This window comes from Phoxinus phoxinus (assembly GCF_949152265.1).
Source record: "Phoxinus phoxinus genome assembly, chromosome: 14".
NCBI classification, from domain to species: domain Eukaryota; kingdom Metazoa; phylum Chordata; class Actinopteri; order Cypriniformes; family Leuciscidae; genus Phoxinus; species Phoxinus phoxinus.
In genome coordinates, this window is record NC_136889.1 from 23,556,308 (window position 1) to 23,574,996 (window position 18,689).

Below are 18,689 nucleotides of genomic sequence, written 5' to 3' on the forward strand. Positions count from 1 at the left end.
CACCCTTAACGTTGAAACAGTCCCACTGATTTTTGCTTCACATGCAGCTTACCTTCACGTTCCTGCAATCCTCACTGACTCCAGATGCTGATAGATACATTATCTGCTCGTGGCCCTCAGTTCTTTTACAGCCCACCAGTGGTGGAGAGCCATGACCTGTCGACCTGCCCAGGATAACACATGTTCCCGTGCAAGTAGTAAAACCAAAGAAAGACATAATGAGGATATTTTTTTTTAAAGAATACAGCAATGGTAGAAATTCTTGATTATAAAACGCTTCACTGAAGGGCCTGTGGGAATATGAGATTTCTCACCCAGAACCTCACCAGAAGTAGGCTATGTTCTTCCAGGACAAGCCAGAATGAGCATCTTTCCATAAAATGCACTCTGAGCCGCGCTTTCGTCAAGCACTCCTCACAGCTTTCGAAACGGTCATCTTTTTTTCCTGCTTCTAGTTCAATATCTCTAGTTATTCCAAGGACCAATCGCCCCCTGCTGGGATCGCAATGCTTTAAACATAGCTGGATGTCTGTGGGAACTGCCAGACGCCCCACAGCGAGAATTCGCAACAGCCGCAACCTGTCGGCCTGCGTGGAAAATTTACGGTCCAATCTTTTCTCTTTAATCCCTCACTGACTCATGTCTCCGTTTCTTTCCCTTCACACCTCAGCAGAAGATCTCATCCCCTCTTCTTGCTTTGCTGCTTTTTCCCCCTTCTCTCTCTCACTGTTTCTTGTTTTTTTTTCACCCTGGTGAACCCTTTTTGATTGGATACTAATTAGAACCATGTATCCATCATTCCAGGAGGTTTCACAAGAAGAACAATAATGTCTTCTGTCATTAATTCCCATATATATTTACTTCTTTAGAATATTAGAGGGATAGTTCACCCTAAAATTCATAGTTTGTTTCACCCCAGTGTTGTTCTAATGCAGTATCCTGATCTTGCTTTTTAGGACCATAAAAAAAGGAGAAATGTAGAAAAATGTCTTTAGGAAAATTGTGAAAAATCGCTCTCGTCTGTATAATGGTAGTGATTAGCGACCGCAGAAGTATCCCATGATGCACGTCTCGTATATCACACGTGTTGTGGGGGTATACGATAGAGTTTGGTAAAAAGCACCGAAATTAATGAAAATCCTGATCTTGTCCGTTGGTCTTCTGTGGACGGCTGCGCGGCGTGAGCGTTCATGAGACTATTAATCTAGAAATCAATATTAATAAAAAACGCGACATGAAATACAATGGCTTGAAATCAGTAAAAAAGGTTTCTGTCTACTAGTTATTATTCTATCGTTCTATCTATGGAGTGAAAGCAGCACCTTTCTTCAAAAATCTGCATTTGAATTTATTTATTGGTTATTTATTTTTTGTTGTTTTAATTTAGTTGGTTTAGTTATTATTTTTAGTATTTAGTTTTTTCATCTGCTGGGTGAAACCAATCTCTTCAATACTCTGCACAATAATATTATTAAAAATATTCACATCAATATTAACTATGCTTCCGCTGTTATTTTTATATAATTAATTATTGAAGAAAGGTGTACTATAGCTTTCACCCTGCAGATACTTTTTTTAATGAATAAACAATAGAATGAAAGCATAGTTAATACTGATATGAATAATAATATTATTGTGCAGAGTATTGAAGAGAGGCGTAGAACATCATAAATGCATTGGGGTGGGCTTGGCAAACTCCAGCTTCCTGGCATAATGTTTTGCACTGGCAAGCAACACTCACGTTTGCTCCAGAAAATTTACCCGTACAGTTATTTTTGCAATTCAGTTCAGTGTCTGTGGTTAGTAGTGTGAAAATTGCATACTTCACCTTTAAGTATTATTGAAAGTGTAGGTTCATATTGCTCCCTGTTGTTTATTATGTGGTTAAAATTGCTTAGTTTTTGTTGCACACTCTCACGTTAAGTTAATATGTGTCAGTCTGGCATTGCCGAACATGGCATTTGCTTATATCCTCTTGGTATTATAGGCAAGTAGTTGGTCATATCCTTTAATCTCTCAGGTCTTTAGTGGTTTGACTTTAATTTATTTATTATTAAAGTGGTTTTTTTATGTTATTCAGTCATTATAGCCGCTGCACTTTCTCAGTTTTACTGGATGGGCTGAGAAATGCCAACACACAGTAAGGGAATTGATGGTTTGTGAGGTGGCCACTCTTGAGGTTTGTCATTATTATGGTGTTGACTGTAGTTGCCTAGTGCACATGCGTAACCTTTTGATAGCCTAAAAATACTGGACCCATGGACCCTTGGCTTAGCTTTTCTGGTTCATTTGGTCAGACGTTATTACGTTATTAAATTGCTTGCTGTTTTCTCAATTTTGTTGTGATTTTGTTTTTGAGAGGAAGCACGCAGCACAGTTACATATTCATCGAAGTGTCGCTCTCAGCAGTGTGGGCAGAGTCAGAACTTCGTTAACAGTAAATCACTGCTCACATATTTCGAACTTTGTTTTACTCCTAAACGAAGAACGAAAAAGAACTTCGTTGTGAGTATATCGGGGCCGTAAGATGTTTACATTTTGATTTTAAAGTCAAGTCATCTTTGTTTATATAGTGCTTTATACAATACAGATTGTTTTAAAGCAGCTTTACACTGATGAACAGGAAAATAATGATTCAATGACACTAAAAGAGTTCAAGTTTGCTGTAAAGCACCTCTAAAATGACAATAGTAAACAGTCATTATTAAGTTGAAATCAGTTCAGTGTTGATTCAGTTTCGGAGTCCATCAGTGACAGAAATGGATGGGGAAAAAAAACCTTGGGAGAAGCCAGGTTTAGTCAGAGGACCAGTTCTCCTCTGGCCAATGAATGAACACAGTGTGGTGTAAGTCCAGGCTGCATCACAAGTCAGATTGTGGATTGACATCATTCATTTAAAAGCAGGTTTTTTTTAACAAAATTTTACCATTTTAAAAAGTTTGACTATCATATTCGATTGCAATCATCCTTCTTTAACAGTACTTGAGATTTATGTTTTTAAGTCTCTAAAACTTTTTTGTTTTGTTTTTTAAAATTGCAGTGGAAAGAGACCCACCCATCCCAGAGTCCTCTTTTTCCCACTGCCTATAGCAGATGCTGCACAATGTACACTGCCGGAGCAAATTAAGTTAAAGTTTCCCTGGAAAAGAAGCCTTTAAATGCTGCCATATGCGGGATTGCATGGGAACTTCCTGATGCACACATGCTGCTTTGAACCAGTTCAATTAGGTGTTGAATCTAGGAACTGATGAGAGGTATTAGGAGAGACCAATTGTAGTCATGCATGTGAGATTCAGGTAGCCGTCACTTTTTTCCATGCAATAAAAAGGTATGTAATCGCATAGAAAGCAGTTCTCTAGATACAGTTGCCCAGTTAATGTACTTTGTTCAGTTTAGACTCTTCATTGTGCATTAAATGTGAGTTGATTATGGTTGTACCTGATCATAGTAGGTTAAATGTGCTAATATTGTGTAAAATACTGACTTTAAGACCATGATAACAGCATGATGACATTTTACATGAACTGATTTGCTGTTATGAGCACAATCCATGGACACACACACACGCATTTGGTTCTTGGGTAACACATTTAGTTATAATGTCAATAGTTAACAATTTATGCAAGATATAAAGCAGGTGTTCTAGGTTCCCCCATGTGGCTAAAAAAAAAATAGTGTGTATCTCAATTCTATAAGCCATATTTATTCTTTATGATCTAGAATGTTTTTTTTTTTTTCAGTTTTAAAAGGAAAGGCTTGCAAAGAAAAACTATGCTTATATTTCTCCATTCGAGCATCCAAGAAAATGTCTCTCTCAATAAAAGACTGAAGCACATGTGCATTTTTTTTTATCTCTGAAAAAAAAAGAAGAGTCGTTCTTGCTAAAGTGAAGGCAGATATGAGAAACTTGCGTTACGCCTAAAATTCCCTTTTTTTCACTTTTCAAATTCAGTTTTCTACAGCTTTCTCTTGAACAATTCTAAAATGAAGCCTCTTTTGAAAGATGGAAGGATGCTGGAATTTATTGGATGTCTGCTGGCCAAGAAATGCCACATCTGTCCAGTGTATTTGAACCAGAATCATCTTGCATGAATCGTTTTATTGTGCCAAGGTGCACCACGCTAACACGACTCTATGGCAGAACGGCTTGACCTAACATGCGTGTTGACATGGCCAAGTTCCAGTAAAAAGGCCTCAGTGATGCTTTGTATTTTGTAACATGTGTTTTGTGTGTTGGTTTTGTAGGATTACTGGTTATCTCTGCTCTTTAAACGTCTGGTGGGCCCCAGGGTGCTCGCGGTGCACGTCGCAGGACTCCAGAGGAAACCACGACCTGGACGGGTGATCCGAGACAAACTCCGTATCTATGCGCACTGCACTAGCTTTCACAAGTAGGTTCATTCTGTCTGCTGAAACTTCTGTTACATAACTTGGTACACTGTTAAAAATGATATGATCAAAAAGTTATGACAACGTTTTTACATTGCTTTAACTCCTTAGCAAAATAAGTTAAGCAATTTTCACATTTATACAAGATTCAACTACATTTTTAAGCTAGTTTTATGTCATTTAAGTTGAAATTACTTAAACATCCAAGTTGATTGTACTTAAAAATGCAAGGCAGCAACTTTTTTTTACTGTGTAATCTGCCTTGATATCTTTAAAAAAGATTGCACGAAATTTTATGGCTGTCAAAGTAAGCTGATTATATGATAGTAATGGCCGTTGTTGTTTTTTTAATTTGTATTTATGCTTTGCCGTTAAAAAGTTACGTTTTTTTTATGTTTTTGAAAGAAGTCTCATGCTCAGCAGGGGTGCATTTATTTGATCAAAAATACGGTAAAAACAATAATATTTTCCATTTGAATATATTTTTTAAATGTAATTTATTCCTGTGATTGCAAAGCTGAATTTTCAGCATCATTACTCCAGTCTTCAGTGTCACATGATCCTTCAGAAATCATTCTAATATGCTGATTTGAGGGTTGTGCTGCTTGTTATTTTGGTGGAAACCATGATCTTACTGACTCAACATTTGAATGGTACACGTGTCCTTGAGAACCAACTAAACTACGAAAATATGACCCAGACCACATTTAATACGGATTCTATTCAATTAGAGATAAACATGGTTTGTGCCAACCGCAGTGTTTTATGTGGTGTAATAATGGATGCAGAGAGCATGAAACCACTGTAATTCAATTTTATACAATCAACAGTTTTGGCACTGTGGTGGGATGCCACTTGATTGCACAATGTCAAATTTGACTCCAGAACCAACGTTTTATAAGTCAGCGTAATGTTAATATTGACTTGGTGTCGGGGACATGCTTATGATGCCTCAGTCTAGTTAGGCTGCTTGATAGATTTTGGAACAGTACTGTAGCTTATTCAACGAAAGTTACATTAACAAGAGTGTGTGTGCGTAAATTGTAGTTTTTTTTTTTTACCTGTATACATTATCTCCACACAGACTCCCGTCATCTGAGTACATGGCCATCGTGAGGATTTTAAGGCTTATACCTGCTCATTCTCAAACACATAAATTACTGAGTCCAGACAGCCACTCTTTCAGAGTGAGAGCCCATAAAATTTAACAAGTATCAATTGTCAAGTGTGCGGAGTTTCTTTCTACAGTGCGAGAGGCGCTGAAAGACACCAGAGGCTCAGGCAGGTGAGGGGAGGAGAAGCGCGGGACAATAGGAAGGTCTGTACCCGGGCCAGATAAAAAGTGCCATCGTTCCCTTTGATGATTATCTATTACCCCAGAATGATGTGAGCGGGACCTGCCAGCTTTTCACCAGCAGTGTAGGTTTACTCTCTACAGATCACCGTGTCTCAGCTCAGTTACAGTACCAGTACAGGCCCCTGGCTTCAGGATTCCTCCAGGACAGACGCTTTTGCTAAACCGCTAGTGCACAGAAAACAGTTTTGGGGAAGCTACTTTGAAATATGCTACTCTATTTAAACTATTTCAAATACAGTCAACAAAAACATGGGAGCTTTTTAATGGTAGTGTATCTTTTTAAATAACCTACCAGCCAAACGGATGGGGTTGGTGAGATTTCTTAATGTTTTGAAAAGTCTCTTGTGGTCACCAAAGTTGCATTTATTAGATCAAAAATACAATAACACACAGAAAAGTTCAATTGCAGTGATATTTCACAATATTACTATTTCAATATATTTTAAAATGCAGTTGATTTGGTGCACAAGAAACATTTCTTATTATTATCAATGTTGAAAAAAATTGTGCTAGTTAATATTTTTTTGTGGAAACCATGATACTTTTTCCCAGGACTTTGAACAGAAACGTCAAAAGAACAGCATTTATTTTATATATATATATATATATATATATATATATAGTATTGATGGATATACAGATATACAGACAGATAGATATAGAATAAGAGCAGTATTTATCTATTATAATAACTGAGGATCTCAATTTATGTGACAACATTTAACTGAACATTTATGCTAAACGCAACCTATAAAACTAGAAATGTCATAATTTGTATGTCAAAAACATTTAGTCTAGAATCATTTAGCTAAATATTTTGCTACATGACAACATTAGAAGCTTGAATTAGATTTTGAATCTCTAAAATGAACCGTTAAATCACTGGAATGAATCATTGACTCACTAAAATGATTAGTTGAATCTCTAAAATGAGTTGAATCACTAAATTGAGAGAGATGTTATGATCATTGCATTGTTTTGCTTTGCAGTAAGTTAATGCTGCAGTAATTGTCCCCAACACTGCAGTTTAGGATTGATTTGTAATTGCATAATTAGATTACAGCTCTGACATCAAATATGTATGTCAGAAATGACGCTTGTATGTTCTTCTCTCAATGTTTAGTTTGCATGGGAACTTTGCATAAGGCTTTGAAAAGTAGACTGATGTTATCTGGTTCCAAAACTCAGCCAATTTCTGACCCTCGCTGGCCTGGAGATGACAGAGTTTTGGGCCACATTCAAAATTTCATCACATCGTGCCTTATTCATCAAACCCAAACCACCACAAAATCGAACAAGTAATCTCCGTAAATGCCATGAAACCCAAAGCAGCTGGTCAACATCTAAAACCTATTCACTAAATGCACTGCTTTTGCTTTGCCTGTCCAGGGGCACGGCGATGTGCTTTGACTTTTTATCGGTGATAGACAGGTGTTTTCATTAAATGAAAATGTTTTTTATTAAAATGACACTATTAAATGTCAACAATGTTATTATCTAATTCCGAAAATTTCCAACGTGTTAGTGCAAAAGCAAAAATTCCCAAGTCAGACATTCGGGTCTCATTCCTCCAACCGCTTTCAAGTTTTTCGTTCTATTAGTGGTTAAAATGGCCGGTCAGACAAGTCATGGATATGCTTTCAGTATCTTCACTAATCCATCACAACACCCTTATACAAAACAGGCCTGCTTTTTCGGTGCTTTGAGTGGTTTCTCCGGTCCACATTTCCCCAGGACCGGTCGCTAACATCAAACAAAGGATTCCATGTTTACGTTCCCCATGCGAATGCTGGAGAGGCACATTGTTTCAAAGTCTTGGACAATGTTTATCATTTTTCGATCTGTTCGTCTGATCTAATGCGCCCTTCTGGAAAATATCTACCCAAGTTACCAAAGTCTATTAAAACTGAGACACCACACATGTATCACATGACATGAGAGATGTTTTCATTACACTGTCTCGGGTTTGTCTCTTTCCTGAATTTCCCCCCTTGAACTCTGTTCACTGTGCGCCAAGGTGTAAAGATGCACATGGTTGCTCGTGATTGGTGAGATTACTAACAGGCTTGTCTGACTAAAGCCAAGCTGTGACCGGTGCAGTCGGCCCTTTACAACATGTGGTATTCATGCACTACAGCTACAGTATGTTTTCCTTGCCTTTACGTTAGAATATTTATTGAATTTTATCATGTTTGCCTAATCATGTTGCCAGATACTTATCTTCAGTTAATATTCCCTAAAGCCTGCTCTTCAGCGGTATTACCCCGAAAACAAGGACAAGTATGCTGGAGTCTCTGTAACATAAGCACGGTCGTCCAACACATATAAAGCTTTTGTTACCCCTGTGAATTTGGGAGGGGAGCTAATGCTTTTACAGTTGTTATATGAAAACAATCAGCTCTTTTACATGACGTAGTCCTGGCCTCCTTTGCTTATATACAGTACTTTATTATTTGGTTATTGTGTACTGAAATTAAATCACAGAAGGTTTTGGATTCGTATAAAACATTACACATTGTCTCTTGTAAATGGAATTCTGGGAACAAGCTCAATGTTTCTGTCAGCATCAACCAGAACAAACAATGTATGTTGAATTTCAGATGTTAAATTAGGAGAGTTATATTATATACATTTTAGTTACATTATCTGCCCATGTTTTTTTTCTGTTCGCGTGTGCGTGCGTGTGTGTGGGTTGTGTATTTTAGTCTGTTTGTTTGTGCTGCTTAATATTTATTTGTAATAAGGTTTCTTCAGGATTCTTTGATTAAAATGTTTAATTGCATTTAATTGCAATTGAAATATTTTGTAACATTGTAAATGCATTTTACTGTCACTTTTGGTCATTTTAATGTGTCCTTGCTAAATAAAAGTATTAATTTATTTCAAATAAACAAATCCGAACTTTTGAACTACATGTGTACTGTATATGCTAGTGCACATCAGTGCAAGTCAAATGTAAGCATAGTTTAAAAGTGTTTATTTTATCAATATTGACTTTTTAAAATATATTTGATGAAATTATGTTAATTGATCTGATGATCTAAGTTGAGTTGCTGTATCATACATCTTTAATGGATTCTTCTCTTTCCCTGCAGTCACGATTATGTCAGAGGGTCCATAACAATCTACATCATCAACCTGCATCGATCACGGAAGAAAATCAAGCTGGCTGGGACTTTACGAAATAAAACTGTTCACCAATACTTGCTACAGCCCTTCGGCACTGCTGGACTTCACTCCACGTAAGTCAGTCGTCGTCTGTGACAGCAATTCTCTTACACGCAAAATAAGTGTGTGTGTGTGTTTATATATATATATATATATACACACACACTCACATACATAATATATATATAAATATAATAATATATATACACACATATTATGTAAACAAAAACTTATGTTAGATTTGACAGCACATTAATATATAGTATATATAATTACTGATTAGGGGAACTGACAAATACATTTTGATTTTGTTAAATTATTTTGCCCCTCTGAAAGGTTCTATGTTGTTATATTTTAAATTAATAAAATAAAATATTATAAATACAATAAAGTTATTTTTTATATTATATTTTATACTATGGTTAGGTTAGTACCTGTGAAATGGGATTTTTCATTGGTGTAAGAGTTATGTTTTTAAGTTATAATGTAAGTATTAATATTATATTATTACTAGTTATCGCAGATCTCTGACACCAGCTCATTTTAGAATGCGTTTTATGTTTCTGTTCTCGATTTACTATAATAATCAATATGGTGTTTTGTTTCTTTACTAAACATATTATGGTTTGGTTAATACCGGTGAAACTGGATTCCCCATAAGCAAAATAGTAATTAATATAATATCATATAATAATAATATGGTTGTATTATATTATTTTGTATAATATTGTGTTATAGTCTATTAAATGTACTTAAATACTATCTATCGCAGATCTCTGACCTCAGCTTATTTAAGAATGTGGTTATGCTTCTGTTCTCGGTTTACTATAATAATCAATGTGGAGTGTTGTTACTTTACTAAACATTAACTCCCATAAATCTGGTGCTCTATAACGGTCTACACACACAGCTGAGCTAACTGTTTTCTGACTAAATATTCAACTCTTCCACAAATGGGGATCCCGTTTCGCGGACACTAACCTAATCATAGAAAGGGCAAAAGAGAGACCCGGGTCTGTTCATCTCCTCAAACTCTTAAATGGGATTTGAGGATTATCTTGTTCCCGCTCGCTTCCCTGACGAAGGCAACGCACAGCTGAAGCAAACGGGTCTACATCCTATCCTGACCAGTTTTCTTTTTGAATTCATCTGCTCGTCTGAATGCATTTTCGGTTAATGTGTTCCTGTTTAATGTTTTCTATCACATAAATGCTTGCAGTGTCGAGTAGATTGGCTCAGCAAATGAATTTTAAATTTTAAATTTTGTTGGTCTTGACATGTTAAATCTGTCCTTGTCAACCAACAAGACATTAGTCATGAGTGAGAAACTTCACAAATGTCCTCGCTGGTCACAAACACATTTCACTCTAATAAGCTTCACTGATTTTAACTGCTTCGGCTGTTAGGAAACACATCATATTTTTCACTCGAGCCGACGAAAACACCAGAGAGTGTTCTGTTTTGAGTTTTCCTCTAGAAATCATTTGAAGCAAAGAACAAAACATCAAAACGTCCATTAAACACGGGCAATCCAATTGAATTAGCGTAATAACATTGTCTTGGTTTATTGAGGCTCAATTTAAACTGAGAGTACAGTGAAATGCAACTTCCTTCGGGGCAGATGTTGGCAATAGTTTTGTCAGCAGCTTTCAGCTTGAATTTCAACCAGTTTTTCTACTCCTCTCGTGTTTTGTTTTTTTCTTCTTGTTTTCTTTTGAGGAATTGTGGGATCCAGAGGGCCACCTAAACGTCTATTATTGGGAGTTAAGCATGATACTTTGAAAACATGATCATGGTGTTGATCAGTGAAACAGAACCTCCTGTAAGTCTACACTTAAATCCCTTCATCCCACAACAGGAGGAAAAGTTTAAATCAAGGATAGAAAGGAACATTCGGAAGAAGCAGAAAGTAATTACCAGTTATATCACAGTTAGCAATCTATTATAGACCAGTATAAAAACAAAACCCATAACCATGTGTGTTTTGATAGACCCATTCCCACGGTTAATAATCATAAACCATCCTCTTGCCATGTTTGATAATATTTTTCATAGCGAAAAGCTTCTTTCTGATTCCAAAGAATCTTAAAATTAAGGCATTTGTCCATCCACACTGTTGTTGGATGGCATTAGGTTAATTGGTATATTGTGTCTGAGAAGTGAGAAGTAGTAAAACATGCGCAGTATTTGTGTCTTCAGAAATGCCCACAGCTCCATATGGGCTGAATCAGTGTGTTCCTGAGCAAAATTCAGTGAGTAACATATACAGGCGGACTATAAAGTTACGCATGACACATTCCAATTCTTAAATCCTCGGTAACGCATATGCAGGGAAATTAACTGCTCATTTTGTGGGGTCACACTTAAACACTCTCAGACAGAGTTGCTCTTTTTTCAAGGATACAATTTTCCCTACGTGTTTAATGGATCTGTCGTTGTCTGTTTTGCATCATATTCTGTAATTCAAAATGGAAACAAAGAGAGAAAGGGGTGTTTGAAGAGCTGGGAAAATAAGAGATGGCAGCTCTCATTTCAAATATAAATAGTAATTTTAACAATAACATTACTAACAGTGCTAATAACAATTTCGACTATTATAATCTGTGTAAATGTGTGAATATATATATATATATATATATATATATATATATATATATATATATATATATATAAATTATAGAAAAATTTGAATATGGTGCAAAAGTTCATTTATTTCAGTAATTCAACTTTAAAGGTGAAAATAATATATTATATAGACTCATTACATGGTATAATTTGGATGATTATGGCTTACTGCTTATGAAAACCCCAAATTCAAAATGAGAATATTGTGAAAAGATTTTCACTGCTGTACACCATAATAATCAAAATGATAACAAATAAAGACTTGAAATATCTCACTTTGCATGTAATGAGTCGATATAATACTGTATATTAGTTTCACCTTTTCAGTTGAATTACTGATATAAATGAACTTTTGTATATATATATATATATATATATATATATATATATATATATATATATATATATATATATATATATATATATATATATATATATATATATATACACATTTCACAGTTCAATTTGATTATGATTCAGGGGTCAGCGATGAATCTTTTTTTTCTATACAGGGTTTCTTTTTTCTCGCTGTGTGACTATACGGGTTGGGAATCTTTAGGCACCTCATGATTCGATTCCAAACGATTCTTGATGTAAAAAAAATTCTTAATTTGTTTACTGACTTTTTATATTTAAAAATTAAATTAAAACAATGTTATGTTAAGAATTTTATAGATCTAACTATACTAACTAAGAACTGTAGTTCTTACTGTAGTGTTGGGTGTAATGCATTACACCCAACACTTCTTGGCCTATGCGATTACTGTAATTAAATTACTTTTCCCTTAAAAAATTTAAGTTTTTTTATTTTTAGGCCTACTTATTATGTAGGCTACTGTAGAACATCAAAATTTAACATCTAATGTTAAAATGTATGTTTTTATTGTAAACTTCTCACTTTGGTCAGTTCAAGATTTTATGCTATTTTATAATATTTATTTGAAAGAATTAAAAGAGCAGTTTCATGTCCTTGTATTCAACTGTTGAGGTTGATATTGGAATTAAAAAGTTAGTAATTAGTAATAGTGCATTACATTTTAGAGAGAATAATTAGTAGAGTGATCTAATTAGCCTAGACGGTTGAAGATGTGGCTAAATGAATTAGGCCTATTTTTACCAGTAACTTACCCAACGCTGCATACAAGCAAATAGTAAAGAGGAACAAATTAATATATATTACAAGCAATAAACAAAGAGTGCTTTAAGTATCTGAACGTTTTGCAGTCAAGAGCAGTGAGTGATTTTTCTCTTTCTCAGCTTTGTATTTTTTTGTTGCTTTTCCCAGATCTGCGTTTACACTAATGCACAACTCTATTTGGACAAATCAGATGTTTGTCCTGTCTGTCTAATCCCTTAAGATATATCTGACTGTGCTTGCATTAAGTGTAACTATAGGTCTACATATAATGCTTACTCGGGGTCACACACAGAACGCATGTCTGTCAGTAGCTAAGTGAGTTTGTGTATTGAATACAGACCTACTGGATTCCAAAAGGCATAAATGATGCATTCGTTGATGGAAAAAACGTTAGCGCAAGCACACGATTGCCCTTGTAATTCGCTTCAACCTTTTTGAACTTTATATAAGATTAATTTATGGAAGGTTCGAGGGGTTTTGTGGGTGTGAATAGCAAGCAGAATACGGCTGTTCAGAGCGCATACAGTGCCATTGCGCATGCGCTTAAAATAAACCTCAGAATAACGTTGAAGAGAGAATTGCGATGCGCCGCCTATGTAATGCTTGCTAAAAATTCAGCTTTGACGTCACAGCAATAGACTATTTAAAAAATATAGGCTACAGTTAAAATAAACATTAACTTTAAATTATAATAATACAGTATTTCGGTTTGCAGTAGCCTATTTTGATCATTATATTTGTTTAAACATTTTAAAGGCTTGCTCTATATTGCATTATCACAGAAAATCATTAGGAATATTTTGAATAGTAGGCCTAGCACTTGCTCTAAATATTTAGAACCGGAGAGCAAGTTTTAATGTTTTAAATTCCTCTCCCAAAAATCAGTACATCAGGTAACCTGGTTAGCTTTTTTTAAAGCCTTAAATGCTGATTAATGTACAAGTTTATCTGAACGTTAATCTTTTGAGTCTGAGATACAACAGTTTTGGGAACTTAGACCTGGAGCTTTTCAAACCTGTAAACCCATACTGTGCAATCTTGGCAGATGTGTGTGTGATCTCTCTGTGCCTTGAAGGCTTTGTCATTTCTCAAACACATACCTACATCTGTAGCCAGAGGCCGTTAAAGCTCCAGAACTATCTGGAGACTTTAATATAATTTGCATCCTCTCCAAAGGAAATGCGGACCTTCTTCTGCAGAAGCCCTGAGCAAAAAACATCACTGACGGTGTTCTTGCATACTTCTGTCTGCTTTGATCTCCTGAGCATACATTCTTCCCAGGGGAAAGCTGATTGTGAAGATCAACAATCCCTCCTCACCGTCGCGTCTGATGCTTGCCGTCACACTGCGCTTCAGAAGGGTTTCAGAATCAGGCCCAAAGCAAACTCAGATTCCTGATCAGTTCAGTCTGTGGCATTGTAAGATGAGGTGATGGAATAGATCATCCAGATGTCTGCTGGTCAGGAAGGCTCTTTTCTTGGCTAATAGGGGAAGGGTCTTCTGGGTGTTTCTCCGAAGCAACAATGAACGTAGAAAAATGCTTTAAAGGAATTAGCATGATTTCACATTTTTCATAAGAGCATTTAAATATATAGGGCCCTATTTTAACAATCTGAAACGCAAGTATCAAACGTGAAACGCAAGTAACTGTGGGTGGATCTTTCTCATTTTAGAAGATTGCGCTGTTGCTATTATACCGGCGGGATAAATGACTCTTGCACCCGACGCAAATCTAAAATGGGTTGGTCTGAAGTAGCTTCATTACTCATAGGTGTGGTTTGGGCGTAACGTGCAATAAACCTATCAGAGCGTCATCTCACATTCCCTTTAAGAGCAGGCGCTTGTTCCATGGCGGATTGCTTTTATAACGGCAGGTTTGCTAGGCGCACGCAACTTACATGATGGTAATGGTGATTTCGCAGTCTTCAGAATTTGGTTTCCTGGTTCTTGACGGACAACCAACTTTGTCAGATGTCTTTATATACCGATGTGTCTTGCCACTATTGATCAAACAGGTTTGATCCGTCATTACTACAATTAGCCTGAATAATTTGGGTAAATGTGCAAGCTAGATTTAGGCCTGTTTTTTCACATCTTCATGGACACCACAATGATTTGATATGATAATATTTTTCCTTGTAATTACCAGTATGTATGGTTTGCAAAACTGCGTCTGTGTAGCTGAGAGAAGCAAAGTGTATGCGCGTTGTGCACTCGCTACATTATGGCCAAGCCCTTAAAATAGCATCTGAATAACGCGCCGCTGACTTTAGACTAGATTTTTCCTGGTTTGTGGCGGAATTGTTTTCTGAAACTGCAAAATAGCACCAGGGAACGTTTGTGCCAGAACACAATCCTCTTTTCGCTGAACCGCTGAAACTGTTCAGTTTATGATTATCATGTAACATCTTTCATGCGAGATGTGCTTTTGTGGACCATAGAGTCTGATGACAATGGAATAGCCTATTTTGTTTTCTTTCAGTTGTTGTATTTAGTTGATGTTAAGAAAGATGACTGAATCACTGGCTATGCTCAGAATAGTACTCTTACTATTTTGCACAGTATCCATGTTGCACAGAATATTATATGCCACAATGCAACGCAACTTTCCATTTCCCATAATGAAGACACTGAATCAGTGGATAATATAGGTCTAGGTCTAATAGTTAGTTATTGTGCATTTTTTATTAAATTGTGTACGATTACTTCAGTTGGTTTTAAGAAATGAATAGGCTACTTTTATTCATTACACATTCAATTGATCAAAAATGACAGTAAAGACATTTATAATGTTACAAAAAACTATTTTCTTACAAAAAACTTTCTATTAATCAAAGATTCTCAAAAAGTTTCAAGGTTTTCCACTAAAATATTAAAAGTACACTATGTAACTTTTGGGCCTCTAGCTGTTAAAAAACAAAACTGCGTTCATTTTGTGGAAGAACATTGTTTTGGTTTCCGCTCTTCGTGACTGTGTGGATGAATATGATACTTCACAATAGATGATGCTTTACAACACACTCTATTAGAGACCTATAGGCCCGCCTGTGGCAATTTTCCTGTTCAACAAAATACCTTACCTGTTGAGTAATAACATTTCAAATCCCTCTGTTCTCTCCATCTCCAACCAAAGCCAACCAGTGTTGATTCTCATTTTATCGTGTTGTCTTTTTGCCACCTCTGTATTTTTGTGATTCCCCGGAGGTTTGAGATTTATAGCGGCTCCATGTCGACCTTTCCCGTTTGTTGAAACAACTAACCTTTGCCACACCATACACGCGTCAAAGTACGTTTCTCTATTTACGGATATGACAAGACACACACGGGCGACCAATTTCCTGCAAAGACCTTCCCGGCAGGTCTACACTTGTAATAGGCTTACCATAGTGAATCAGGGTGAGACAAAAAAAAAATGTTTTGGAAGAAGGATTGATGGTTTTGACTCATCATTTACATTTGGTTGTATAGGCTACCTTTGAGCAACAATTATTCAACAATAATAACTATGATTTGAAGGAATGTGAGAGTGATTTCTGAAGCATCATGTGACACAGAAGATTGGATTGGCTGCTGAAAGTTCTGTTTTATATCACAGGGATAAATTGCTTTTAAAATTTTAAAATAAAAAAAGTGTTATTTTAAAATGTAATAATATTTCACAATATTAATGTTTTACTGTATTTTTGTTCAAATAAATGTAATAAATTTGGTTAGTATAAGAGACTTTCAAAAACATAAAAAAAATGTACCGACCCCAAACTTTTGGTAGTGATAGTGAATAGCATCTGAGGACTGTCATACTGGTAATGTTTGTTTTCTACAAGGTTGATAATGCAGCTATAGCGCCCTCTAGTGCACCATCAGATGTATTACTTTTTTCTAGACATCCTTTACCCTTGATGTAACTGGGTCCTAAAACCAGCTGTTTTTGTCTAAAATTAAACTTAGACTGATGTTTGATTTAAAATGAATGAATTTATATTTATCTGAAAGCCTATTTTTTAATAACCTCTGAGGATTACGACGACTCATTGAGCGTATGCAGCTCTCATATTGATATATTGATATAAAACAGGTTGTCAATCCCCCATCTGCAGCATCCTAACACAGTTCCCTTTGCTCTGCAGGTCTGTGCAGCTGAACGGAGAGCACTTGCGTATGGTGGACAATGAGACGTTCCCAGAGCTGAAGCCACGGACGCTCAGGGCGGGAAGAACGATAGCTATGCCACCTGTTTCAATCGGCTTCTACGTCATCAAGAACATTAACGCTTACGCCTGCCGTAGATAACACACACTGACCGACCTCAGACCATCTTCTGCTCAATGCACCAGCTCCTCATGGCCTTCTCTTTTAGTAAGAAGAAAAGACCCCTTCGTTCAAGCAAGGGCTGCACTGAATGCTTCCAACATTTTCTCCTCTTTTTTGCCCCACAAGAGCAGCTTGACTTGTGGAAAGTGAATGTATATTGCTGCCCTTTTGTGTGTTTGTTGCTTTTGGTTGAAAGGAGCATGTAATGGAGTCTCTGGCCCTGTTTACACCTGGTAATAAGATGCGTTTTGGTCGATCGGATCACAAATGCAGGTGTTAACGGGGTCTAAAACGTTTTGAACGTGTCCACTTTCAACCACTTTCAGAGGTATATGAAAAAGCATTCACCTGGTTTGCTTTCGTAGTGTAAACGTTCATGTGGTTGAATGTGTTCGAACATTGAAAAAAGACAGCCTTCTCTCCTTCTACTGACCTAGTGCATAAACATGGGAAGCGCTTCGGCTTTGGTTTGAAGCCAAAAAATTTACCAAGCATAATGTTCTCTCACCATTTCTGATTTCTAGCACACACTCACTGCGTTCGGCGTAAACTTACGGCTCAGAGGAGAAACTAAAGTTCCTGCTCTGTCGTCTCTGGTCACGTTCACATGTAAATTGTGCAAGCTTATTTTGTCCATTAGATCAAAAAATCTGAAAAAAAAAACATACATTTATCCACCCATAGACCCCCCCCCCTCGAAGAAATCAGGACAGACGTGGTTGAAAGTGGACAAAAGAGACAGATTAAAAGACCAGGTATACACGGGAATGCGTCTCCCTCGTCTACTTGTGATCCGATCGACCAAAACACGTCTTAACATCCGGTGTAAACACAGCCTCTGTCTCGCAGTTCTTCTCACCAGCATTGCAGTGTCACTGAGAGCGTTGTAATCCGACGTTGAAGACCGTCGTAAACTACAAAACCAGTGCTAATGTGCAGTTCAGATGTGGTAAAATCATTTTAAAATAGGCCCAGGCTTTTTTACATTTTCTGCTGTGGTTTTGGTAGAAAACTACACTCTTAAAAATAAAGGATCCATGAAGTGCTCCCTATTATGTTATTTTTTTAAAGAATCCTAATTTGTTTTGCAGGTCTCCTACAATAGGCAAAAACACATCCAACAAGGTCAAAAACACTTGAATTTTCTCATAATATAGGCTACATTGCATCTTCACCTCATCTCTCACAGTGTCTAAAACGGTTAGATCAAGGATCCGGTCTCTCTAAACCCCTTATTTCCACGAGCCTACTCTGCTCTGATTGGTCCGATGTTGAGCCCAGTCTGTTGTGATTGGTCTACAGCTTACAGGGCTTGTCAGAAACTAAACGTCAATTACCATATCTGAATTTCATCTCTAGAGGCTTCCTCAGTGCTTGATACACCGGGATACAAACAGTAATGATGGCTTCTGTTTAACCGTATTATTCAAGCCTTGATTAGTCTCAACATGTCGACAACATGGGCCGGTCAAAGTAGACATTGTTTGCTGGCAGCCAATGCAGACCATAGGCTGGCATTATGCAAATGTGTTACAAACCTATGTAGGTTCATGCAGGAAGTAAGGCTGGAATTATTGGTGAGTCTTTTCAGGCAGTTCAGAATCTTTTATTTTCTGGGGAGGGAGACAATAACTTTATTTATTGTGCAATTTGAACTTTGCAGACCTTTACACACAACTATATAAAACACTACATGACAGA

At 36.5% G+C, this 18,689-nt stretch overlaps 1 protein-coding gene across 1 annotated transcript in view; it reads left to right on the forward strand.

Annotated features, from left to right (window-relative positions):
- The window catches only part of hpse2 (heparanase 2), a 91,120-nt gene extending 73,082 nt beyond the window's left edge, over positions 1 to 18,038 (forward strand). Inside the window, exons 10-12 of the mRNA XM_079634437.1 lie at positions 4,246 to 4,391; positions 8,842 to 8,988; positions 16,805 to 18,038. Of these exons, the coding sequence (XP_079490563.1) occupies positions 4,246 to 4,391; positions 8,842 to 8,988; positions 16,805 to 16,967 (456 nt within the window). The 3' untranslated portion in view covers positions 16,968 to 18,038. The remainder of the gene's footprint in view (positions 1 to 4,245; positions 4,392 to 8,841; positions 8,989 to 16,804) is intronic.
- Positions 18,039 to 18,689: the final 651 nt, after the last annotated feature.